The sequence below is a fragment of the Centruroides vittatus genome, unplaced genomic scaffold (assembly GCF_030686945.1).
Source record: "Centruroides vittatus isolate TY-2023 unplaced genomic scaffold, ASM3068694v2 scaffold_435, whole genome shotgun sequence".
Classification (NCBI taxonomy): domain Eukaryota; kingdom Metazoa; phylum Arthropoda; class Arachnida; order Scorpiones; family Buthidae; genus Centruroides; species Centruroides vittatus.
The window spans coordinates 5700102-5721488 of record NW_027122708.1 but is presented as its reverse complement, the minus strand read 5'-3'; the positions used below and the strand labels follow the sequence as shown (position 1 = coordinate 5721488).

At 31.8% G+C, this 21387-nt stretch overlaps 1 protein-coding gene across 1 annotated transcript in view; it reads left to right on the top strand.

Moving 5' to 3' along the window:
* LOC136989023 (telomerase protein component 1-like) overlaps positions 1 to 21387 on the top strand; it is a 241123-nt gene that overhangs the window by 201321 nt on the left and 18415 nt on the right. Inside the window, exons 42-46 of the mRNA XM_067287049.1 lie at positions 2264 to 2371; positions 4063 to 4195; positions 6043 to 6116; positions 10328 to 10624; positions 16854 to 17014. Of these exons, the coding sequence (XP_067143150.1) occupies positions 2264 to 2371; positions 4063 to 4195; positions 6043 to 6116; positions 10328 to 10624; positions 16854 to 17014 (773 nt within the window). The remainder of the gene's footprint in view (positions 1 to 2263; positions 2372 to 4062; positions 4196 to 6042; positions 6117 to 10327; positions 10625 to 16853; positions 17015 to 21387) is intronic.

Genomic DNA, 21387 nt, shown 5'->3' with positions numbered 1-21387 from the left:
TTATGTAATTGTATCGTTTTTATATTTTATACTTTCTTTATTTCCTTTATTCCTCTCTTTCTAACCTCTTTGTCCATTCTTCCTGGAACGTATCTATTGTTCTTACCCTTCCTTAGTGAGTTTGATGACTCACCCCTGAAAACAAAAGAGGGAGTGCAGCCCTGAGGGAAGAAAGGGGAACACGTGTGTCATTCTGAGGCGAGAACTCGAGTAGGAAGGAAGGCTAGTGGAGTCTCCCGAGTATACCTAGTATCAAGAGAAGATAGAGAGAAGATCGATTTGAACGGCAGTATTTTGGAGAAAATAAAAAGGAGTGAAAGTCTTCGCCGATCCTCGTTCTCACCGTAATACTTCGGCCAGTAGTTTCGTCATCACCATCTAGTCGTGGGTAGCCGCTTTCCTGTATATTCTTGACATCCTCTTTCTTTTATTTCTTTATCTTATATACTAGTTTTAGTTCATAACTTAAGCGATCTTGTCGGGAAATCTTATTGTATATTATAATTAAGGTTTATATTTTAAGGTAATATTGTCGGGAAATTTTATTGTAATAGTTTCGGTATTTGCTCTCGAATATTGTCGGTGGGTCGGAGTATTTGCTCTAAGATATTATCGGTGGGAAAGGTACTTGTTGGTATCCACTGTATCCTGTTTGTTTACGAGCAAGGAAATAAAACTCATTGTGTTTTGTTCCTCTCATTTCGTCTCTTTGTCTTCGTACTGCTCGTAACTATCACAGTTTATTAATTAATGTATGTACCATGTTCATAATGTAAATCCTTAATTTTTCTGAACAAAAATAAGTTATATAAAGTATTCAAAAAAGATTTGAAATTGGGAGAAATTTTGGTATTGTTCCATCACTAATATAAACTAATGAAAATAAACTACAAATAAAAAAAATCTATGATAGCTGCAGAGGCATATTTTAAGTTTACATCTTAGTGTTAGTAAAAACTTTCAAGCTGTACAGGCGGTTTCCACATCATTTGCATTCAGGCATAATCCCTGAACTTTTGCCCAAATATTTCTGTTCTTTTGGCTATTGCTGCGTGCTTGGGCGATCTGAATATTCCTGATTATTCTAGCTTGATTCCACATGATTTCTGTATTTTCTGCAGTTGCAAAACAAGCTAACACTACTCTTACCTGTGTTCACATCTTATCTATGTTCATACAGTCTCTGCGCAAGGTTCCTGCTAGTGTAACCCATTAGGCTACACTTCTAAGTTGCTACACTGCTGGCCATTAATTAAAAGTGCTGCACCAGGAAGGAAAGCAAATAGCACAATCATATTTATTGTAAACATACAGTATAATGGAAAGAAGTCATGATTAAATTGACAGGTAATTTTGAGATACAGAGCATCCATCCAGCATGTTGTACCTTTCATGCAAATTTTGCATTTGTTACATGCCACCTTCATGATATAGCAATTTTAATGGGCAGCAATATATTCCTAGCTGATACTACATAAACTCCAGCTTTGTGCTCCTCTCAAATCCTGTTCTTATTGTTCTGCAAGAATCAATAAATAGTGAGATTTTGTTTATATACTACTTTAGTCATGTGATGCCACAAGCTTCTGTATTTAACTCATCCTATATTGAACATCTTGATAAGATAGATCAACTACTACTAAATTATTACATCATGGCAAATGTTTACTGTAGGTCAGTATATAAAAGTAATATAGCACAATATTTTTCATAAATGACTAGTCTCTTCTGTATCACATGATCATATTTCCAGAGTTTTGGTTTAAAAATGATTGTAAGAAAAGCTTTTTTTTTTTTAATACATAGTCATTAGCAGTATGACTACTAGTGATTGTAACTTAGTCAACTTTTAAAACAGTTATATATTAGATGTGTGTCTCTGATTTAATAAAAGGACATTTCTTTTTATCATTTCCAATGATCATTCATGATTACGATATAGGAAGTTTGATTTGATGCAAATTTTCGAGAAGCACAGTTCTGAAGTATGCCCATCCTTAACTGAATTTATTTTAAGGCCATAATAAGTTAAGAAAAGTTTATACTTTGATGAGTAAATACATAAAATGGATCAGTAAAAAAAGAAAAAAAAAACAGAATGATGTTGCTTATATCACTGTCAACTGTCAGATGTTTTAGTATTAATTACTTAGATTTAAATATTTTTCTGCCCTTTTTACAATTATAAGACAATTTTATAAAGAAAATATTTAAAATTACAATTGATAATTTGTATTAAATTTTTTAATAAATATATTTCTAGGCTACTTGCTCTCAAGACTGCACAGTAAAATTATGGAATATTGAAATGATGGAAAATGTCAGTACGCTTACTGGTTTACATGCTCCAGTTAAATATGTGACTTTAGAGGTTAGTTATAATTTTATTGATGATTAAATTATATATCAATAATTTGTATAATTTGCTTTTTTCAACAAACACATAACCAAATATACTCCCACAATTGCCATAAATGAATGGGTTAAATTTGGATATAATGATTATAAATTAAAAATGAATTTAGCATTAGTGTGTGGCATTAGGTGCCATCTTGTATTAAAATTAATAATTATAATATTTAATTAATTAAGACTAAACTGGAAGAAAAGAATCGGCCTGAAACGAGCTCGAACCTGCAACTCCCGCTTACCGTGTAGTCTGGGTAGCATTGCCAGTTACGCTACCCAGACCTTCAGTTCAGCCTCTTCCAGTATATATAAATTTAAGATATAACCATTAATGGTTATTACGGTGCCTACTGGAGACTCACTGCACCTTTGGCCAGAAACATCCACTCAAGGCACTCAGTCGGCCATTGCAACCCCGGCAAGGTATAGATATACAAATATACACATCAATTGAAAACCCATTATTAAGCAGATATACTCTCACAACTGCCATAAATGAACGGGCTAAATTTGGATATAATGATTATAAATCAGAAATGAATTTGGCATTAATAAGTAGTATAAGTATTAGTTATAAGTTTCGGCCCACATATAATTGTCACTCTCAAATAACCTGTTGTTTGTTAGATCAATATTTAACGGCTGTGTGTACAGAAAGCATTTGTAGAGTTGGGATCTAAAAGAAAAAGAACCTGTTCAAGGTGATAATAAATTACTTTGTGTTGGAAAGTCTAACAAGTATTTATTTGTACCATTCCACTCGCAGGACCACGTACTTGTCGCAACAAACATCACAATAGGAATAGGGAAGGAGGGCAGGTTATAAGTCAAACAATATTCTTTATCTGTTAGAGAAGTATAATCTGGTTAAGTTGTCAATCATCATTTATTGTTACACATATCAATGTTATTAAACTTCTGTCTTATTGTTGAAATTAAGCTTATGATACCAAAAACCTATAAACTTTTTTGAATAACTTTGAAAAAGTTTATAGTTTTCAAAGTATTCCAGCTTTCAAAATATTTCTTGGTTTGTAAAATAATCTTTTTTCATGATTTCAAATTGCAATCAGAATTGATTTGAAATTCTTCTAGTTTACTAAATTACTCAATTTTTGAATTAGTTTGTAGCTAACATAAATTTTGATGATAGAGATGAGTTTTTAAAAAATTGTAAATGCCAGTAACAAGTAAAATTTTTAAGTCCAACCCCACTGAAGATATGACACATGACCCATTCAACCTTTAACCACCAAAATTTTATAGCATCAATGCTCCTTATATACAAATTACCATGCCAAATTTCATTTCCTAATCTTTACCTCATTCCCCATCCTGAGATATTAAACAAAATAGACACAGATACACACACACACACACACACACACACACACACACACACACACACAGAGAGAGAGAGAGAGAGAGAACTTTTTCTCTCCTTTTTCATGGGGTCTCAAAATCTTGAGTTTGCAAAAGTCCCAGAGGGTCAAATTTGACATGATCACAATATATTTTATGTTTATATATATATATATAAGCAGCCAGAATATTACATTTATGCACATCCAAAGTTATTTTTAATAAATTTGCTAATTTTAAATTTCATATAACAAGCTAAGATGGCATAAAATTTTTAAATTTATTTTTTAGGATAACTATGTAATTGCTGGAACAGTAGATGGAAGTATTGGAATTTGGACAAAATATGGTGATAATGTTACTTCAATTTCTGCATTGACTGACTGTAATTTAAATGTGGAACCAGCTTATATTTTGAATAAAGGTAATATATTAGTAGAAATTTTTAAATTTATTTATTTGATAGATTGATTCATATTAACATAAAAAATGATATTGTACAAACTAATGCATTGTTCAAATAGTGTGACCCCAATTTACAAGTACTCAAATACGTAGTCCATTGTATCAAATTATTATATTCTGTATTTTCTTTGTCTTTCCCTTTTCAATTTATAATAAATTGGCTTTCCCTTTTCAATTTATGAGACAAAATACTGAGTACAATAAGCACCAATTGATATTTGTGAGAAGACATATCCTAATCATGAATGCATTGAGATTGAAATTCTTGCACCTCTGATTAGATGGCTCATACATTCTAGTCTGCAGTTTCTTTATTTCATTCATATTCTGCTTTGCAAATTGCATTACTGCATTTCAATGCAGTAATGCAATTTAATGAAAAGACGATAAACAAACAGAAAACAAGTAAAATAGAGTGAAATAAAATTGTAATTACGATAGAAAGATCTGTAATATAAAGTTCATTAAATTGCTTTTGTTTTTTTATCATTAATTAAAATTTTTTAATCTGAAAAATGAGTAGAGCAGAGTTGACACAGTAACTTTCAAGAAAACAACTAGTAAACTGAATGTAGTAATATTTATTTAACACATTAACATGCTGAAGGAAAGTATAAAACATACACATTCATAGAAGCACAATTAATACATGTAATTGCTCCAGATTCTTTAAAGAAAGCTTTTTTAGTTCTAAGGAGGTGTGCCAGAATAGGTTTCAACAAAAGCTGAAAGAGAAGATTGCCATCATTTTATTCTGTCAATAACATGGAGTTAGCCTGGAGAACAGTAAGCAATCAAATAATGGTACAAGTACCATTATTTGATTGCTTACTGTTTTCTCAATTAGTTGTATGTTCTTTGAAACTTAGCATAAAGTTGCTATTGAGAACAAATCGTACAGGAACACTTCTTTTAATGGAAAAAGTAGATTTATTTTCTATGATTTACAACAGACATGCATTTCAGGCTCTATGCCCCTCTTCAGTCATTATTTTATTATGTAAATCAGTAAAACTATATAAGAAATTCATAATGTGTTTAATAATTTACATTTAACATATGCTAACTCACAAAACCCTAAAACCCAAGCCTGAAATGCATATCCATTGTAAATCATGGGAAATAATCTACTTTTTCCATCAAAAGGAGTGTTTCTGTATGGTTTGTTCTCAATAGCAACTTTATGCTAAGTTCCAAAGAACATACAAGTACCTTTATATTATTTTAATTTTGTTTGTAAATTTAAGAAATTTTTGGATATGTAAGTATTAAAACTTAAAAATACTAAAAATTTAATTTTTTTAAGAATGTTTTTATTGATTTAAAACACACAAAACATTTCTATAAATATAATTTTAAATTTGAAAAAAGTTCTGTGCTGTAGTGACACAAGTTTTGAATGTACTGTATATCTGAAGACAGAGCAAAGTAATTCAGAAATATTTGACATAAAAAGACTCAACAAAATCTTTTATATTATTAAATTTGTTGTTAATAAAATAAATTTTTCCAGGATTCTTCTAAAACATTTGCATATTTGAAAATTATTTTATATTATTTAACTTTATATTTATTCTAAGTAATATACAATTTCATATATTTTATATTCACATTTATTAAAATATTAAAATTATTTTCTAGATAATTATATTAAATTCACAAAATATTTTTTCAGAAAGATTAAATTGTTTTTATTGCATATTAAGCTTGATAATTGAGAATATTTTAATGATAAACATGATTATAAATGTTTTTAAATACTTTTACTTTTGAAATATAAATTAAATTAAATTTTTTTTTATCAAGATGGAAAAGTTTATCAACAATATTTGGCTTCTGTTGATGAGAATGATATATTAACTGTAAGGAAACCTTTTAATGTAAGTATTTTACATTCTTATATCTGCATAATTTTATCCATTGCAATTACCTTGTATTAAAAGTAAAAATAAATCCAGAGGTTGACTTATTATTTAGACGATTGTATAATACCATATTTTTCTGACATTTCGAGAAATATAATTATGAGTTACAAAACTGAATAAAGATGGTTTTATCTAATTTTATAACTCATGATTTGATGATAGTAAGTTTTTGATTCTTCCAAAAAGAATGCTATCATAAAATTTACAACACAACTGTCTATCGGCATTATGGAAAAGTGTATTTATCCAAGTACTTTCGGCAGTATATAACTGTCCTCTTCAGGCAATATTATCATTCACAGAGAACAGAATGCTACTAAATAGTAATCAGTAACATTACTTGGTATGTAATGTTTTTACATTTTATAATTTTGAATTCTATCATTTTAAATTATTGTAATTAAGTTAATTATTACCTGAGAATGTTGTAATGTACATTAAAACATTGGAAAACTGGCCAGATTTCACATTTGTCCATTACAATTTCTCAATGCATGCATGCACTTCATGTCACATGGTACACATCCAACTGATACTCAAATTCTTATTCTCACTCCAGCATACCCTTAGTCACTCCCACAGCAGCCACAATTCTACAGCTGCTACAGATTATTCATGTTGCACAATGACGATTGATTCTGACTTTGCAAACTGCAAGACAAAATGCCTTCTCTGTTGCAAGTTGTCATTTTTATATATGGTACTTCCTAGAGATAGTAGATGACAAGACTTTTGAATATAGGTGGAAGATAAAACTCAGGCTGTTACTGTCTATCAATGTACTGTACATTGCATACTTCTCATGTAACAATTAACATAATTACAGTAATTTAAAATGGTAGCATTTATTTTGGTAGACCCTGTATATCATGTTTATGAATAGAATAAGTCAATATCATAAAATAGTCATTGAAAATATTAAAAGTTTATAATATATTTATGTTAAGTAAGTTATTTCATAACAACAGAGTATGTTAAGATATTTCTAATTTTTCATATGCTGAAAATGAAATTTGAACATGCAATGTGTGTCTGTATTTAATAGACTTTAAAATTTTTCTTGTTTAGCAGCATATTGTAACACTTCTGATTTTTTTTGCATTGCACTTAGACAAAATTATTTATAATAATACTGTATAGATCTGCTTTCATCATTAAAATTTAGAAATATAAATAAAATTTTAGGACAGTTTAATTGCAAGCCATATGATAGCATAGATAATAATATATTAGTCAATATTTGTAAATATATGCAAATACTATTTTTGTGCAGATTACAGTATTCATATGTTATCTCTGTTGGTTAATGTAACCCTTGGTGTCAAGATGGCGACGCTTCCGGTCACCATCTTGGATTGGCCTGGAGACTGCGCGAGTGAAGATCCTTCTTACTCGTCTCGTGATCTTTACAAATGTTCCGTTAGAAGGTCCGTCGGAAAGTCACACCTCCACACTCAATGATTAGTTATATACAGTTTATTTACAAATATTTACAAAGATATACACTATGCAATAGCATTACGTACACTACAGTATCGAAGCTGTGATGCAGCACGTCGACTTAGCTGGCCTGGGAACACGAGTCACTCTTCCGGAGATGGCTTAACCTCGTGGCCGTCCGTCTCTACAACAACCTTTCTCCAGAGGACTTTCCAAGAGGAGAACACTCTCTCTATCCGCCTCAAAGGTCTGCCTGTTGTTAGAGACCGCCACGTACCAGGTCCCTCGCCCTTTCTCCTCGCTTTTTTGCCACCCTTCCAATTTAAGGGATTCTGGCACTGCCTCCTGCGACCAATCACTTCCTTCCCCTTTCTTAGAGCCTTCCAAGACGTCCGCCCTATCTCCCGCCGACGTAGCTCACATTTGCGTCCGTGCTTTATTTATTTTTGTTTTCTCAAGCTGGCCGGCACGTGGCCAACACATTGACCCTTAAGTGGGGACGCTCCACCTTTGATCCTTCCGGCCGTTTATGACCCCGGCTCCAGGTGGGAGCAATTATCTCAGTCGGGCGATTTCTTTGACTCAGGCCGCCAAAGGCGACCTTTACAGCGCGTTTAGCGGTATTTTGATCAGAGATCATGTGTTTCCGAAAATATAATAATATAAGATAAAATATTGATGATAAAAAAAAAAAACATACTCACGTTAATGATTCGTTTTTTATATTCAATCCTACTTTTTTCCCTAGCTTGGTAGATTCCAATTTCCTTTTTTGCAGGTCCTTTCTTCCCTAATGATGATGTTTCTGCTGCAACCTTAGAGGAGTGTTTGGCTGCCTTTTTATTCACATTTGCTGTTGCCTTTTCCTATTCCTTCTCTATTTTCAGTATTTGCTTCTTATTAAAGTTCAGAAGTAGTGCAGACAGAACATATTGTAGATCAAACCATTTTGCAGTTTTCCCAGTCCCTGGACACATCGCAACGAATTGTTTTGCGAAAAATTGGACTGTCTCCAGGTTTTCTTTACACTTATTCAATCAGATATATGCTTCGGACAGTGAGAATGCTGTAATTCCATTTTGCCGTACATTTCAAACAATTTGAGGGCGAACCGAAAGACAAAATATGACCAAAATGGACATTGCCAAATATGCTTTTGAATGTTTCCTTCGTATGCTGAATACTTATTACCACTTTACAAATCTTAGAAAACATGATTTTAAGTTGCTTCTATAGTATAATTTACATGTTTTAGCACACGAGTTGCACCTGGCATAAGTTCGTGTAGTCCTAATTTTAAAGCAAATTTAAAGCCATTATTAATATCATTGTCCCACACTAATTTCAAATATTCATTTTCATCTATCTATTAGAATTTACGAAGAGTTTGACCTAACAAAAATTCACCAGATCTAATTTCTGCATAACTACTAGTCACAAAATTATCAAAAAAAAAAATAAAAAAATTGAAAAATTAACAACATTTTTAGTTGTTTGTTTATATCAAATTCACAAATACTATTGTTTAAGAACAATATATTTACCTTTTTAACTTTTTTGAAAAAACTATTGAAAAAATAAAAATCAAAAATTCCGCTATAGATACAACGCAACACTGTCAGTATCATCTACCTACCAGTTAATTTGCATATTTCTGCAAAAAACTACTGTCTACCACATCATATTTTACAAATTTGCATAATCTTTCACATTATTTTTTTACGTCATGTTAAACATCATTACGTATTACATCAGTAAATTACATGATAGCTCCCTCTATCACTATTACCTCATGACACCCGGATTGGAGATTACCGGAAGCGCCGCCATCTTGGCACCAAGGGTTACATTAACCTCTCTGTTTAAAAGCCAATTTGAAAGGAGGTGCTGGTTATTGCTGATTTTAAATTGCAATTACAAATTTGTGTCTGTGGAGCAACATAGGCATGAGTATGTGGTGGAATAGGTTATGCAAAGGTTATTTAGCAATTTTCTCAGGTTATATACCCAAATTACAATAAAATTTTTTAAAACTAATTTTTGCTAAATTGTGGATGTATCTTATATCCCTATGTTTTACTAGTAGAAAATACAATATTTGATGCTATTGTATTTGGTTTAGCATAAGAATTCAAAGTTTTGTCCTGTAAAATAAACTATTCTGATTTTTATAAATTAATATCAACTTAATAATTTGTAATTAAAATATAATAATAATTTATTTTTACAAGTAATATATTTGTTGTGCTATTTAGAAATGACAGCCTTTTATTAATTGAAACAAACATTTTTTGTTGACAAGATCTTTATATAGCATATAAAAATCTTTTTGTAACAAAAGAAATACAGATTTCTTTTCTTTGTATTTTTTTTCTATGACAGAAAATGTTTTTCTTTCTTCCTTGTAATTTAAACTTTCCTAAATTTAAATTTTGTATTAAATTTTAATACAGTAGTCATTTAAATTTGTATGTAGTGGCTAATTAGTAATGAATCTGACTTTCTCAGTTGATTATTAATGTATCATTCAGGCTTTGTTTACTATATGGTAATGAATTAATGAATGCTTAAAATTTTTAAAAACAAAATTCTTTAAGAATTTATATATTAGAAAAGGATTTGAAATCAAGAGGCTACGCTTATTAGAACATTTGCTTGCTAGAAATTAATATATTGTTTATAGTTAAGTTTTATTTGTTCTAAAAGATATTTTTATATAAATTTAGAAACCATTAGTGGCAACATTGGAATGTCATACAGGTCCTGTAACATCTTCATGTGCTACACCAAAAGATACTCTTATTTCATGTTCATCAGATAAAAGTGTAAGATTTTGGAAATTACCCAGCACTGATGAAACAGACTCTCAGCTATGCAGCTATCATAAAGGAAAAATTACAGGAATTGGATTTTTGCCAAATAAACAAATTGGATTTAGTTGTGATATTACTGGTAAACTAATCATTTGGTCATTTAATTTGAGTGACGAGCGGAATCCTCTAATTTATAATACCGAAAAAGAAGTAAGTAACGTTTAATAATAATAATTAAAATATTTTTGATATAAATTATAATAATATATACAATATTAAAAGCTTTTAAAATAAATTTTAAAGATTATTATTTTAGTTCCAAATTTTTGAGAAAATATAATCAATTTTATACATTTAGAATAGAAGAGCAATGCAAACATAATAGACCAAAATATTACAAAGTATTAATACAGTGGAGTCCAGTATAATGTGGGGATACATTCCACATTATAAGAAATTGCATTATCAAGACATGCATTATAAGACAATTTTATGCACGTTTTAACCTCTGCCTAGAGGTTGAAGTAGAAAACACATACAGGGTCCATACAGACCTGGAAAGTCAGGGAATCCACAAATACTGTGGAATTCGTCTGTCACTCCCACTTCTTTTTGATCTGAACACATCTTTAACCCTTTGTAGTCAGTTGATGCCATGGGGGAGGCAAAGAACCATCAGTTGGCTTAACAATATTGTGTACAGCAAATTTTGGACCATGTGGTGGACCTCATGCAATTTATATTTTTATTTGTTGTATTCTTTGTTGCTGGCTACATACATTATGTGGAGATAATAATTCGGCCAATTTTGACAGATTGATGATCTAATATGTTTTCTCTCTAACCACAAATTTTCATCTGCAGCCTGCATTTGTGGCATTCAGATGGCCTATGAAATTTTGAAAATATACCAAAATATCGCCCTAGAGTTAAAGTTAAGTTTTCAAAAACATTGATGACGACCTGCTTTCCCACCTAAACTTTGCCACTCCCATTATAAGTTTAGAGGGGGTGAGAAGAAATGTAATGATCTTGAATGGGTCTGTACTGGACCAAAAATAGCACACAATAAGCTATTTCTCCCTCTTGTGGAATGCATGATTTCTTTTGTTTAAATTATTTTGAATTAACTGCCTCCTCATTCTAAGAAAATTATATTTTGCAACACAAATCTTTTTCTTCTTTAAATAAAATTTACAAATTAATTTAAATCAAATCATGAAATTATTTTTATGACATAGAAATGACATAGCATAAAATTGATTACATAATTAGCTAAGTTTTTCGTTTTTTGTAAGTGAATAATGTTTTTAATAAAAAAATTAATATAATTGTGTACAAAATGGGCTTAAATAGACTTGGCCAAATATTACATAATGGAAAGGGGAAATGCAGAGACATTAATAAGTCGGGGAATAACGTCATAATTAGTCAGGGAATCAAAGATGGAATTACCTGTATGGACTCTGTGTATACCTCTGGACAAAAATGTTTCAATTTAACAAACATCACTATAATGAAAATTTCAGTTTAATGTGATAAAAATTCTCTGTTACAAAAGAATAGTTTCATTATAGCAAAATCTATAAATGCATAAATCATTCATTATTAGTAAATGGTGAATATTATGTCAAAAAGTTTGGCAACATTAAAATTAATGTCTAGTTCAACTATCAACACTAATTTTAATCCTTAGTTATGGTTTTGTTTTGATGCTACTACCCTATGTTTACAAGAAAAAATGGAGAAAAACAAAAAACGAAAGTAGTTTTCTTTGGGAGAGAATAATAAAATACTAGATAATGTACAAAAGAGGAGTTAAACAAAAAGAAGTGTCTGATTGCTTACTTGAATGTTGTGACAAAGTACTAGATTTTATCAAAAAAACTGTGATTAAAGAAACAACCCAAAAATTAGATTTCTTTTAGCAACAAATAACAACTTCAAGCAAAAATAACAATTAGAGAGGCAAGATTCCAACTAATCAGTACTGCTATATTATTTTAGTTTGCTTGTGATATTTTTTGATAATTTTTTATTATACAGTGGGTGATCGGTTAACGAACATAATCCGTTCCAAGACTTTGTTTGCTATCTGAATTGTTCGTTAACTGATTATCGATTTACCATAGGTTTTTATGGGAATTTGATTAATTTGTTCTGGAAACCCCAAAAAATAAATAAAAAATTATATACTTTCTTACTATGTTTATTTACATGTAATAAGAAACTAAAAGCAATCTCTCCATTTTTTCATGTATGGCATATCTTTGTTTCTCAGATGCTATTTTTGTTACTCCTTTAGCTGCTCAAGTCTTCTTAATTATATCTTTCTTAGCTAAGATTGTGCCTACTGTAGACCTGTTTAAGCCATACTGCCTAGCACCATCATACATCTTTGGCCCACTCTCTACCTTGGCTATTATCTCTTGCTTGGTTTCTAAGGTGAGCACAGTTCTTGACACTCCACTCTTTTTAGGGTTCATAATATTATCAATGTCTTTTTGGAATAAAAAGTTCAGAAAAGCACTCACGAAAATTTAGTGAACAGAAACCAACTAGTGCATGAAAGAATTATGTAAATGTGAGGCCCGAATGAAATTCAAAATTTTGGTGTTAAACCGTTAACAAATATCCGATAAGACAGTTAAACTCTGACCTTTAGAAAATAAAAACCAACACAAAACTTAGAGTGCCCAACAGTCTCGAAAAGACTATAAAAATTATTTATCAGAAAGATAAACAAAACACTGGAATCACAATGGAGAGTTTCAAAGTTCGGAGGAATAATATCTGATTAGTATTGGGTTGAGCATCTCCTGCGCTCAAAAAGGTTTCGAATTGTTACCTGGAGACAAGGGAAAATCAATTGGTATTTGTTATTTTATGTTGCTTCTTTCTGTGTTTGTTCTGTGAAGTGTTTGTTGTCCAAACATAAAAATCTTTCACAACAGTGTTCGTTATCTGATTTTTTTGCTGTCCGAACTGTTCATTAACCAATCACCCACTGTATTAAATATAGAATAAAAAATTAATCTATAACTTACATTCTGAAAATGTAAAATTTGGTTTCATATAAATACTAATACATAAATTGCATTTTTAAAAACTTTCTTACTTCAAAATGCAATTTTTCTTTTTTATTATTATTATTATCATTATCATTATCAATAAATTTCTTTTATCCTTGAAATACGGCAGTATTTCAATATAATAAATTTCAGTGTAACAAAAATATTTCAATGGTTCCCTCAATTTCATTATACTGACATTTCACTGAGAAATTTATTTATTTTGAGAAATATCGTGCAAGCATTGTCAATGTTCTTCATCCATAATAAAAACCATATTCAAGACAGCATGTTGTAAAATATGTGATAATCAGCTTTTTTTCCTTTAGAAAAATAATTATCTGATATTGTCTTATTTTCAATGATTTGAAAATAAAAATTCTTTTAAAAAAAATAAGCTTTAAATCATTATTATTACTTTTAATAGTGGCTTGGCTATTCAAGTAGTAATTTAATTTAAAAATTATTTAAATTCTAATGCTTATATACAGAGACAACTCATAAGTAAATAGACATCCTTATTTTCAGACACTGTTTTTTATTTCACAGTATCCATGTGATACAAATGCCACATGTGTGTATTAAAACTGCAAAGCCTTAATCCAATTGGACATGGAATCAACAAGTTCTGCTGTTTTGGCCTGTGGAATATTAGCCCATTAAGCACACAATCTATCTAAAAGTTCTCTGTAGGAAGCAGGTTTTTGTGGATGTCATCACACTGCATGATCCAGCAGATTCCGGACATGTTTGATGGGATTCATGTCAGGTGACTGACTGCCCCATGGAAGCTTGCAGATACCTTGTATTGCCAGCCAATTCTGGATCTTTTTGCCTGTGTGACAAGGAGCTCCCACATCCATGAACACAGTGGATGCTTTGTCCATATGCCCACTGGAGAATATTAGAAAAAGACCCTTCTCTAATGTGGCAATGTGTTTTTCAGAATTAATATTGCCTCATGCATTTGCTGACATTCAGCATATCTATTTACTTATGGGTTTTCTCTGTAGAATAAAACTAAGAAAATTCATAGAATTAGAAAATCCAACTCTCTTAAATGTAGAAAACAAAAATTGAAAACTCAGTTTGATAGTTGTTGTTGTTCTGATGTTAAACAAAAAAAATTAAGTTAAAATTGATAAATATTTCATTATGAAATTGAAGTGGTAAGTTTAAAAAAAGTTCATATTTAGTTTATTGTCTGAAATTTGTTACAATTATAATATAGAAATTTAAATAAAAGTAATACTTAATTCAATACATATTTTAAATCTAATATTATTATTTAGGGGCCATCTATAAATTACGTAAGGGATTTTGGGGTGGGTGGAGGGTCAATGATTTCTTACAATTTCTTACTCGGGTAGGGGGGTAATAAATCTTGTCTTACGTAATATTCTTATTTTTATTTTTTGATCTCATTGAGTGGTGGAGTTTACAATTTGGCGGTTTCTATTAAGAACACTCATTGTCTCGTGTGACGTGATAGAATAATAATGCTAGCAGACTCATGCTCTACACGTTTTTTATCATGGGGAAAGGCTGTGTGGTGGTTTCTCTCTCTCTCTTTTTTTTTTTTTATTAGAATAAGTGCACCACTCCTATGGGTGTATAACACTAAGAATATATAAACCAAAATACATGATACAAAATAAACATAAAATTAGTATTTGGCTTTTAGTGAAAACTAAAATGTAAAACTAGATATTAGAAATTATAAATAGTCTTTTCTTCCATGTTTTTTGAACATAATCATAAAAAGCATCAAACAGTGGTTTCTGAACAAGCTTATCGAGTGGACATAGCCACCTGAAATCAAGCATAAAGATTTCTAATTTCAGAATAAGTCTATCTTGATCGTAAATTGGACAATGATAGATTATGTGGTCAACAGTGTCTAGGTTTTCTGTAGAGCAAAAGCAAGAGGTAGTTTCTGCCCAGTTATACATCACCAGGTGGCTTCTAAAATTATCATGCTCAGTAAGTAGTTGAGCAGTAGCAAACATTAAATCTTTAAATGGTGATGAGAACCTGCATTCAACACCAGGAAAATAAAATCTTGTTATTCTACCAGTTTTACTGCTCAACCAGTGATTCCACTTTTGCATAGCGTTGTCATGAATATAATTTTTAAGGCTTGCTACCTGGGAGAGGGATGTGAGTGTAGTCCATCAGTGTCCTTTGCAGCTGACTTAGCTTCAAAGTTGGCTTTTTCATTTCCTAGTATGCCAGTATGGTATCTGTACCTTCTAACATATTTTGGGCAAAATATGTCAGTTTGGAGGAAGATACAGATATTTGAGCAGACATGAACAGGGCTTTTGGACCCATCTATGTAGATATTAATGTCTGCATGGCTATCCATGGAGGAAGCAGATGGCACCAAATGTACTTTGGGGATAACCTTGTTTACAAGGTGATCAGAAATAGGGTAATTGCAATATGGTAGCATATGAACAGCCATAGATAGGAGTAGAGACTGTTGTTGAGCTTTGATGTTTGTAGTTCTGATGTAGTAGTTTAGAACCTTTTCTACAATACATAGTGGCAAAGGAAGGCATTCTGCTAGAATCAGAATGGCATTAGTAGAAACAGTTCTACAGCACTTTGAAATTCTGATGGCAAACTGTCTTTGAAGAGAGTAATTTACTTGCTACTGAATTTTTACTAGTTACAGGCCATGTAAAGTACCATTGTTTGTATTGTCCCATTATATAGAGTTTTATAAGCTTTATGATTTAGTCCCCAGGTGCACCTAGCACATTTTAGCAGCATGTAGTTTATTTTCTTGGCCTTAGCCAAGATGTAACCATTATGGCAACGGAAAGGGGTTTCTCTCTATTCTCTTGTTTTATTTTGTATGCCGTTTCTGTTTATGCGTGCATTAGCTAGTCAATCTGTCAAAGTCCTTTTGTGAAAATTAAAATTAATATAAAAATGAATATTATGATAATGATTAATGATGATGATAAAAAGATTGTTAATAATTAAAAAATAAAGTTTTTAAAATAAATTGTTCATTCAAATTCATTAAATTTTTATATTTTTAAATTTGTTCACATAAAATCTTTTATAAATAATAGTACATATTAATTAACTAATTAATAATTATATATTTTGGGCCATAAGGTTTTTAGGATTTCATAAAATAATTTTTTTGTTAAAATCTTTCCATAAAATCATGCCTAAATATTACACAAGATAGGTAAGGGGAGGAGGATCATAAAAAATATTACACAGTTTTCTTACATGGGTGGGTGGGGGTCTAGAATGGCCAAAATCGTCCTTACGTAATTTATGGATGGCCCCTTAATTAAATTTTAATTTTTGTGTGTATTTAATTAAAATATATGAAAATTTTTTAGTGGCAAATGGGATCTGTCATAACTACAGTTTGTAGTCAAGCTGAAAGTAAACAAATTTTAATTTCTGCTGTAAGTCAAAGAATTAAATTAGAAGAAAGTACAGAAAATAGTTTGGAATATTTTGTTGTAGCTCTTCATCTAACTTCTAATTCCACACTAAAGTAATTATATTATTTTAAAATATTTATTTATTGTATTATTATCATTAATAATTATTTTCATACTTTATAAAATATATAATAACTACATACACAATATATTTAACAAAAAAGTAGTGACAAAATGTGATATCTATGCCATCTCCCAAAATATGAGTATAAAAATTCAACTGATTTTTTTTATTTTACATAGTATCAACATTTCTACACTATTTGGAGCTTATTTTTTATGAAAATAAAGAGAACTACACTGTCTATTTATCGAATTATCACTATGGCACCAAGTTCCTTGGACAATTACCATTTTAACTGATACAGACAAATTATCACTTTAGTTATAGTTTGGGTTCAAATCATTAGTATTCAAAAAACAAGAACTAAACTAAACTTTTTCCAGAGCTGTTCAGTCCAGAATTATCATTTTATTACATATAAAACAGGTTTGGATGTTTGAGATATTGACAATACATGACATGGCCTTCACTAGTCTGCTTTTCCTTTTACACACCCTCTCCTCTCAATGTCCCCTACCTAGCACCCAGAGCACATGCTATCCTAGATATACTCCTGTATAAAACAAAGTCCAACAAATAATACAGCCAGATTTTAATCTACCTATAATGTCACTAATTAATTATAATGACTATATGTCAGGCTTGGTTTTGTATGTAATTTATAAATATATGCAATACACTATATATATAATAAATCCTCACATGATTGCCCAAGTAAATATTTTCACCTAATCACTCATTTTAAATACTCATGGGTGATTAAGTGAAACATTTGCTTTTTAATAATGTAGTACTGTAAAGACTGGTTTCCATTATACAACTTCATCCAGCAAAATGGATTTGTGTAGACTGTTTGCCTAGCACCAACCCATTTATGGACATCAAAATCACAGAACAGAACAAACAGATCACATTCTATTTTTTGACAGATACAAATGCTTATAGCTAGATGTCATCAACCAACAGTCAATAGGAAATGTTTTCTGTTCAAAAGTTATGGTGCTTGTAATGAAAAACCTTATTGAGCTGATGGGAAAAAATCCATTTTTAAATCCAAACTATCCAACTTGAAAGAATATCATGCTAGAATTTAAAAAAAGTAATAATAATAATAATAATAATAACTCTCCCATGGTCACCACCTCGTCGTGGTGGGAGAGCCCAGTAATTTTACTGATCCATAGGGCAATGCAGGCTGGAGCACAAGCTCCTGGTAGGGACACCCATGCCAGTAAGGTCTATGGGGAGAAATGAAGCTAAGAGTGACCACACACCCACATTCTGTGGAGATACGTATCATGGTAGTAACCAGATCCAAATGTGATACCGGCTCGGACGTCGCCCGGGTTAACAAGGTCCGCGTTCGTGGGTTAGGCAGAGGCTCACGTTCGAAAAATAGGCCACAGTCTCCCTTGGTTACCGGTGGCGAAAGCAGCACCGGCCCAAGCATGGCTACTGCAATGCCCTCAACAGATGTGAGGAACCAACCCAGCCTTGGTGTTTCTGTGGCAATGCATCCACAGACCACAAAGGCTGGAAAACCACGCCAACGGATGAAATGGACGATAGAAATGAACGAGTTTATCATCCGTACTTACTACACCATCACAAAACTCGAAACAAACATGACAGCATACAGACAACAACTATACCATAGATTCACACAACAATATCCTCATCTCACTGTCACCGAACAAAGGGTTGTTGATCAAAAAAGAACAATTATACACAACAACCTTATTCCACAAACAACACTTGAACTTATCAAACAACAGGTTGCTGATCAAATACATCAACAGACAGAAACATCTAACATTAATGAAGATCATGTAACCTGTCAGGATAATCCAGTAACAAACATTGATAATAACACACATACAACAATTAGCACTAATGATACTACAGACACTTCCTCATCCATCACTGATAACATAGACATGGATTTAGTTAATACGCTCTCACTTATATTTCAGGAAACACTCACTAAATATACAGGCACAGATCCCACACAAAGACCACGAATACCAAAAATCAACACGTCAAAGGAAATAGGAAAAACACTAAATTATGTAAACACTCACTTACTACCACACTACATTCATTCAATTTCTACACTCGCAGACATTCATACATTAGTTTATGCTGGGGCAGTCACAGTAGTGACACACCATGGACTGAAAGTACAATCACAGACAAATACACAGAAAATACAATTCTATCACAAGCCTGCCTGGCAGAGAAGAATAGAAACACAAATAAATGACATTAGACAGCAATTAGGCAGGCTGACACAATACACTAAAAACAACATAACACCCAAATTAAGGAAACAGCTCAAAAACATTTTCAAGAAAATAAAAACACACACAAAACATGAACGTCACAACACACGCATTACAGAATACATTGATACACTAAAACAACAACTTGCTGCCAAAGCACGTAGACTCAAACGATACAAAACATGTACACTACGAAAACAACAAAATAAATTATTTACAAACAATGAAAAACTCTTTTACAGACAAATTAATAACAAAGCAAACACTGATACACAGCACAGTGGCACACCAACAGAAGAAGAACTCACAACATATTGGTCTTCTCTTTGGTCCAGTGCTGTCACGCACAATGCTGAAGCAGGCTGGATCGAGGAGGAGAACAAAAACTTGCACAACATACCAACTATGCCCTGTGTTGAAATAAGCATACGTGATTTCCAATACACTGTTAACAGAACACACAACTGGAAGACACCTGGTGTAGACAACATTCACAATTTCTGGTACAAAAAGTTTACATCACTGCACCAGGAACTAGCTAAACACCTAACACACATCATCATCAATCCACAAGACATGCCAAATTTTCTTACTCAAGGCATCACCTACATGAAACCTAAAAACAACAATACCACAGACCCCACACAATACAGACCAATTACATGTCTTCCAACACTCTACAAATTATTGACATCCTGTATTGCAAACAAAATATACAAACATGTTGAAGAACACGACATTCTAACGGAACAACAAAAAGGTGGCCGTAGAAACCACAGGGGATGCAAAGAACAGTTACTCATAGATTCAGTCATTCTACGGCAAGCACACAAACAACACAGAAACATACACATGGCATATATAGACTACAGAAAAGCATTCGACAGTGTTCCACACAGTTGGCTGCTACATATTCTACACATGTACAAAATACATCCATCACTCGTTACATTCTTCGAAAACACCATGCAGCACTGGAGAACAACACTACATCTCAGGGTTCATAACACTTCCATACAAACAAACCAAATCTTTATTAGGCGAGGAATTTTTCAAGGAGATTCCTTGAGTCCTCTCTGGTTCTGCCTAGCCTTGAATCCATTATCCAACATGTTAAACAACACACAATATGGCTACAATATCAGACACGAAAAAACAACACAGTATACACTGTCACATCTCATGTACATGGATGACATAAAACTTTATGCATCCACACAAAAACAACTTCATCGACTCCTACAAATCACACATTCATACACCAAGGACATACAAATGGAATTTGGCCTAGATAAATGCAAAACAGTTCACATAGAAAAAGGAATCCTGAAGAAAGAAGATTTTGCGCTTGGAAATGGAGACATTATTGAATCCATGGAAGAGGGCGAGTTCTACAAGTATTTAGGATTCCAACAGGCCAAACTAACAGAACATACACAAATAAAGCAAAGATTAATTAAAGAATACCAAAGTAGGTTAAATGCTATTCTCAGAACACAGTTAAATGCAAAACACACAGTTAAAGCAATAAACACATATGTCATCCCAGTACTCACATATTCTTTTGGAGTTATACTATGGTGTTCGTAACAAGAGGTACACGATCCCGCGAGCGAAATGGTACAAAATAAAACTTAATACAAAGTAGTTTTATTCTCTCTGAACAGGTTCTTTACATAGGATCCCAACTTTACAACTTCCAGAATTTAATATATATATAGGCATTAAATATTTGTCCTCAAAAAACAGTTATCTTGCACACACGCGACAATCTGACGAGGACCGTATTCACTTACACTAACTTATACTAACTTAAAACTAAAAGAAATTGAAAGAATAGAAGAAATAAGGAAAGATAAGAAAAGTAGTAGAAATACCCGGGTTTCTTTGCGATGTGTCTTTTGGTGGGGAACAACTTCGGATCTCTCTCTTTTGTTACGTTTGTAGCCCTTTTCCTTATAGATCTTTCGTCTATAATCTTTTTCTTTCAGACTGAGTCGTCTTTCCTCGATGATCTCTCTCTGCACTTTATCCTCTTAGATCACCCTTCTCCCTTTCTGGAGCACTCCTTTTCAGCTCC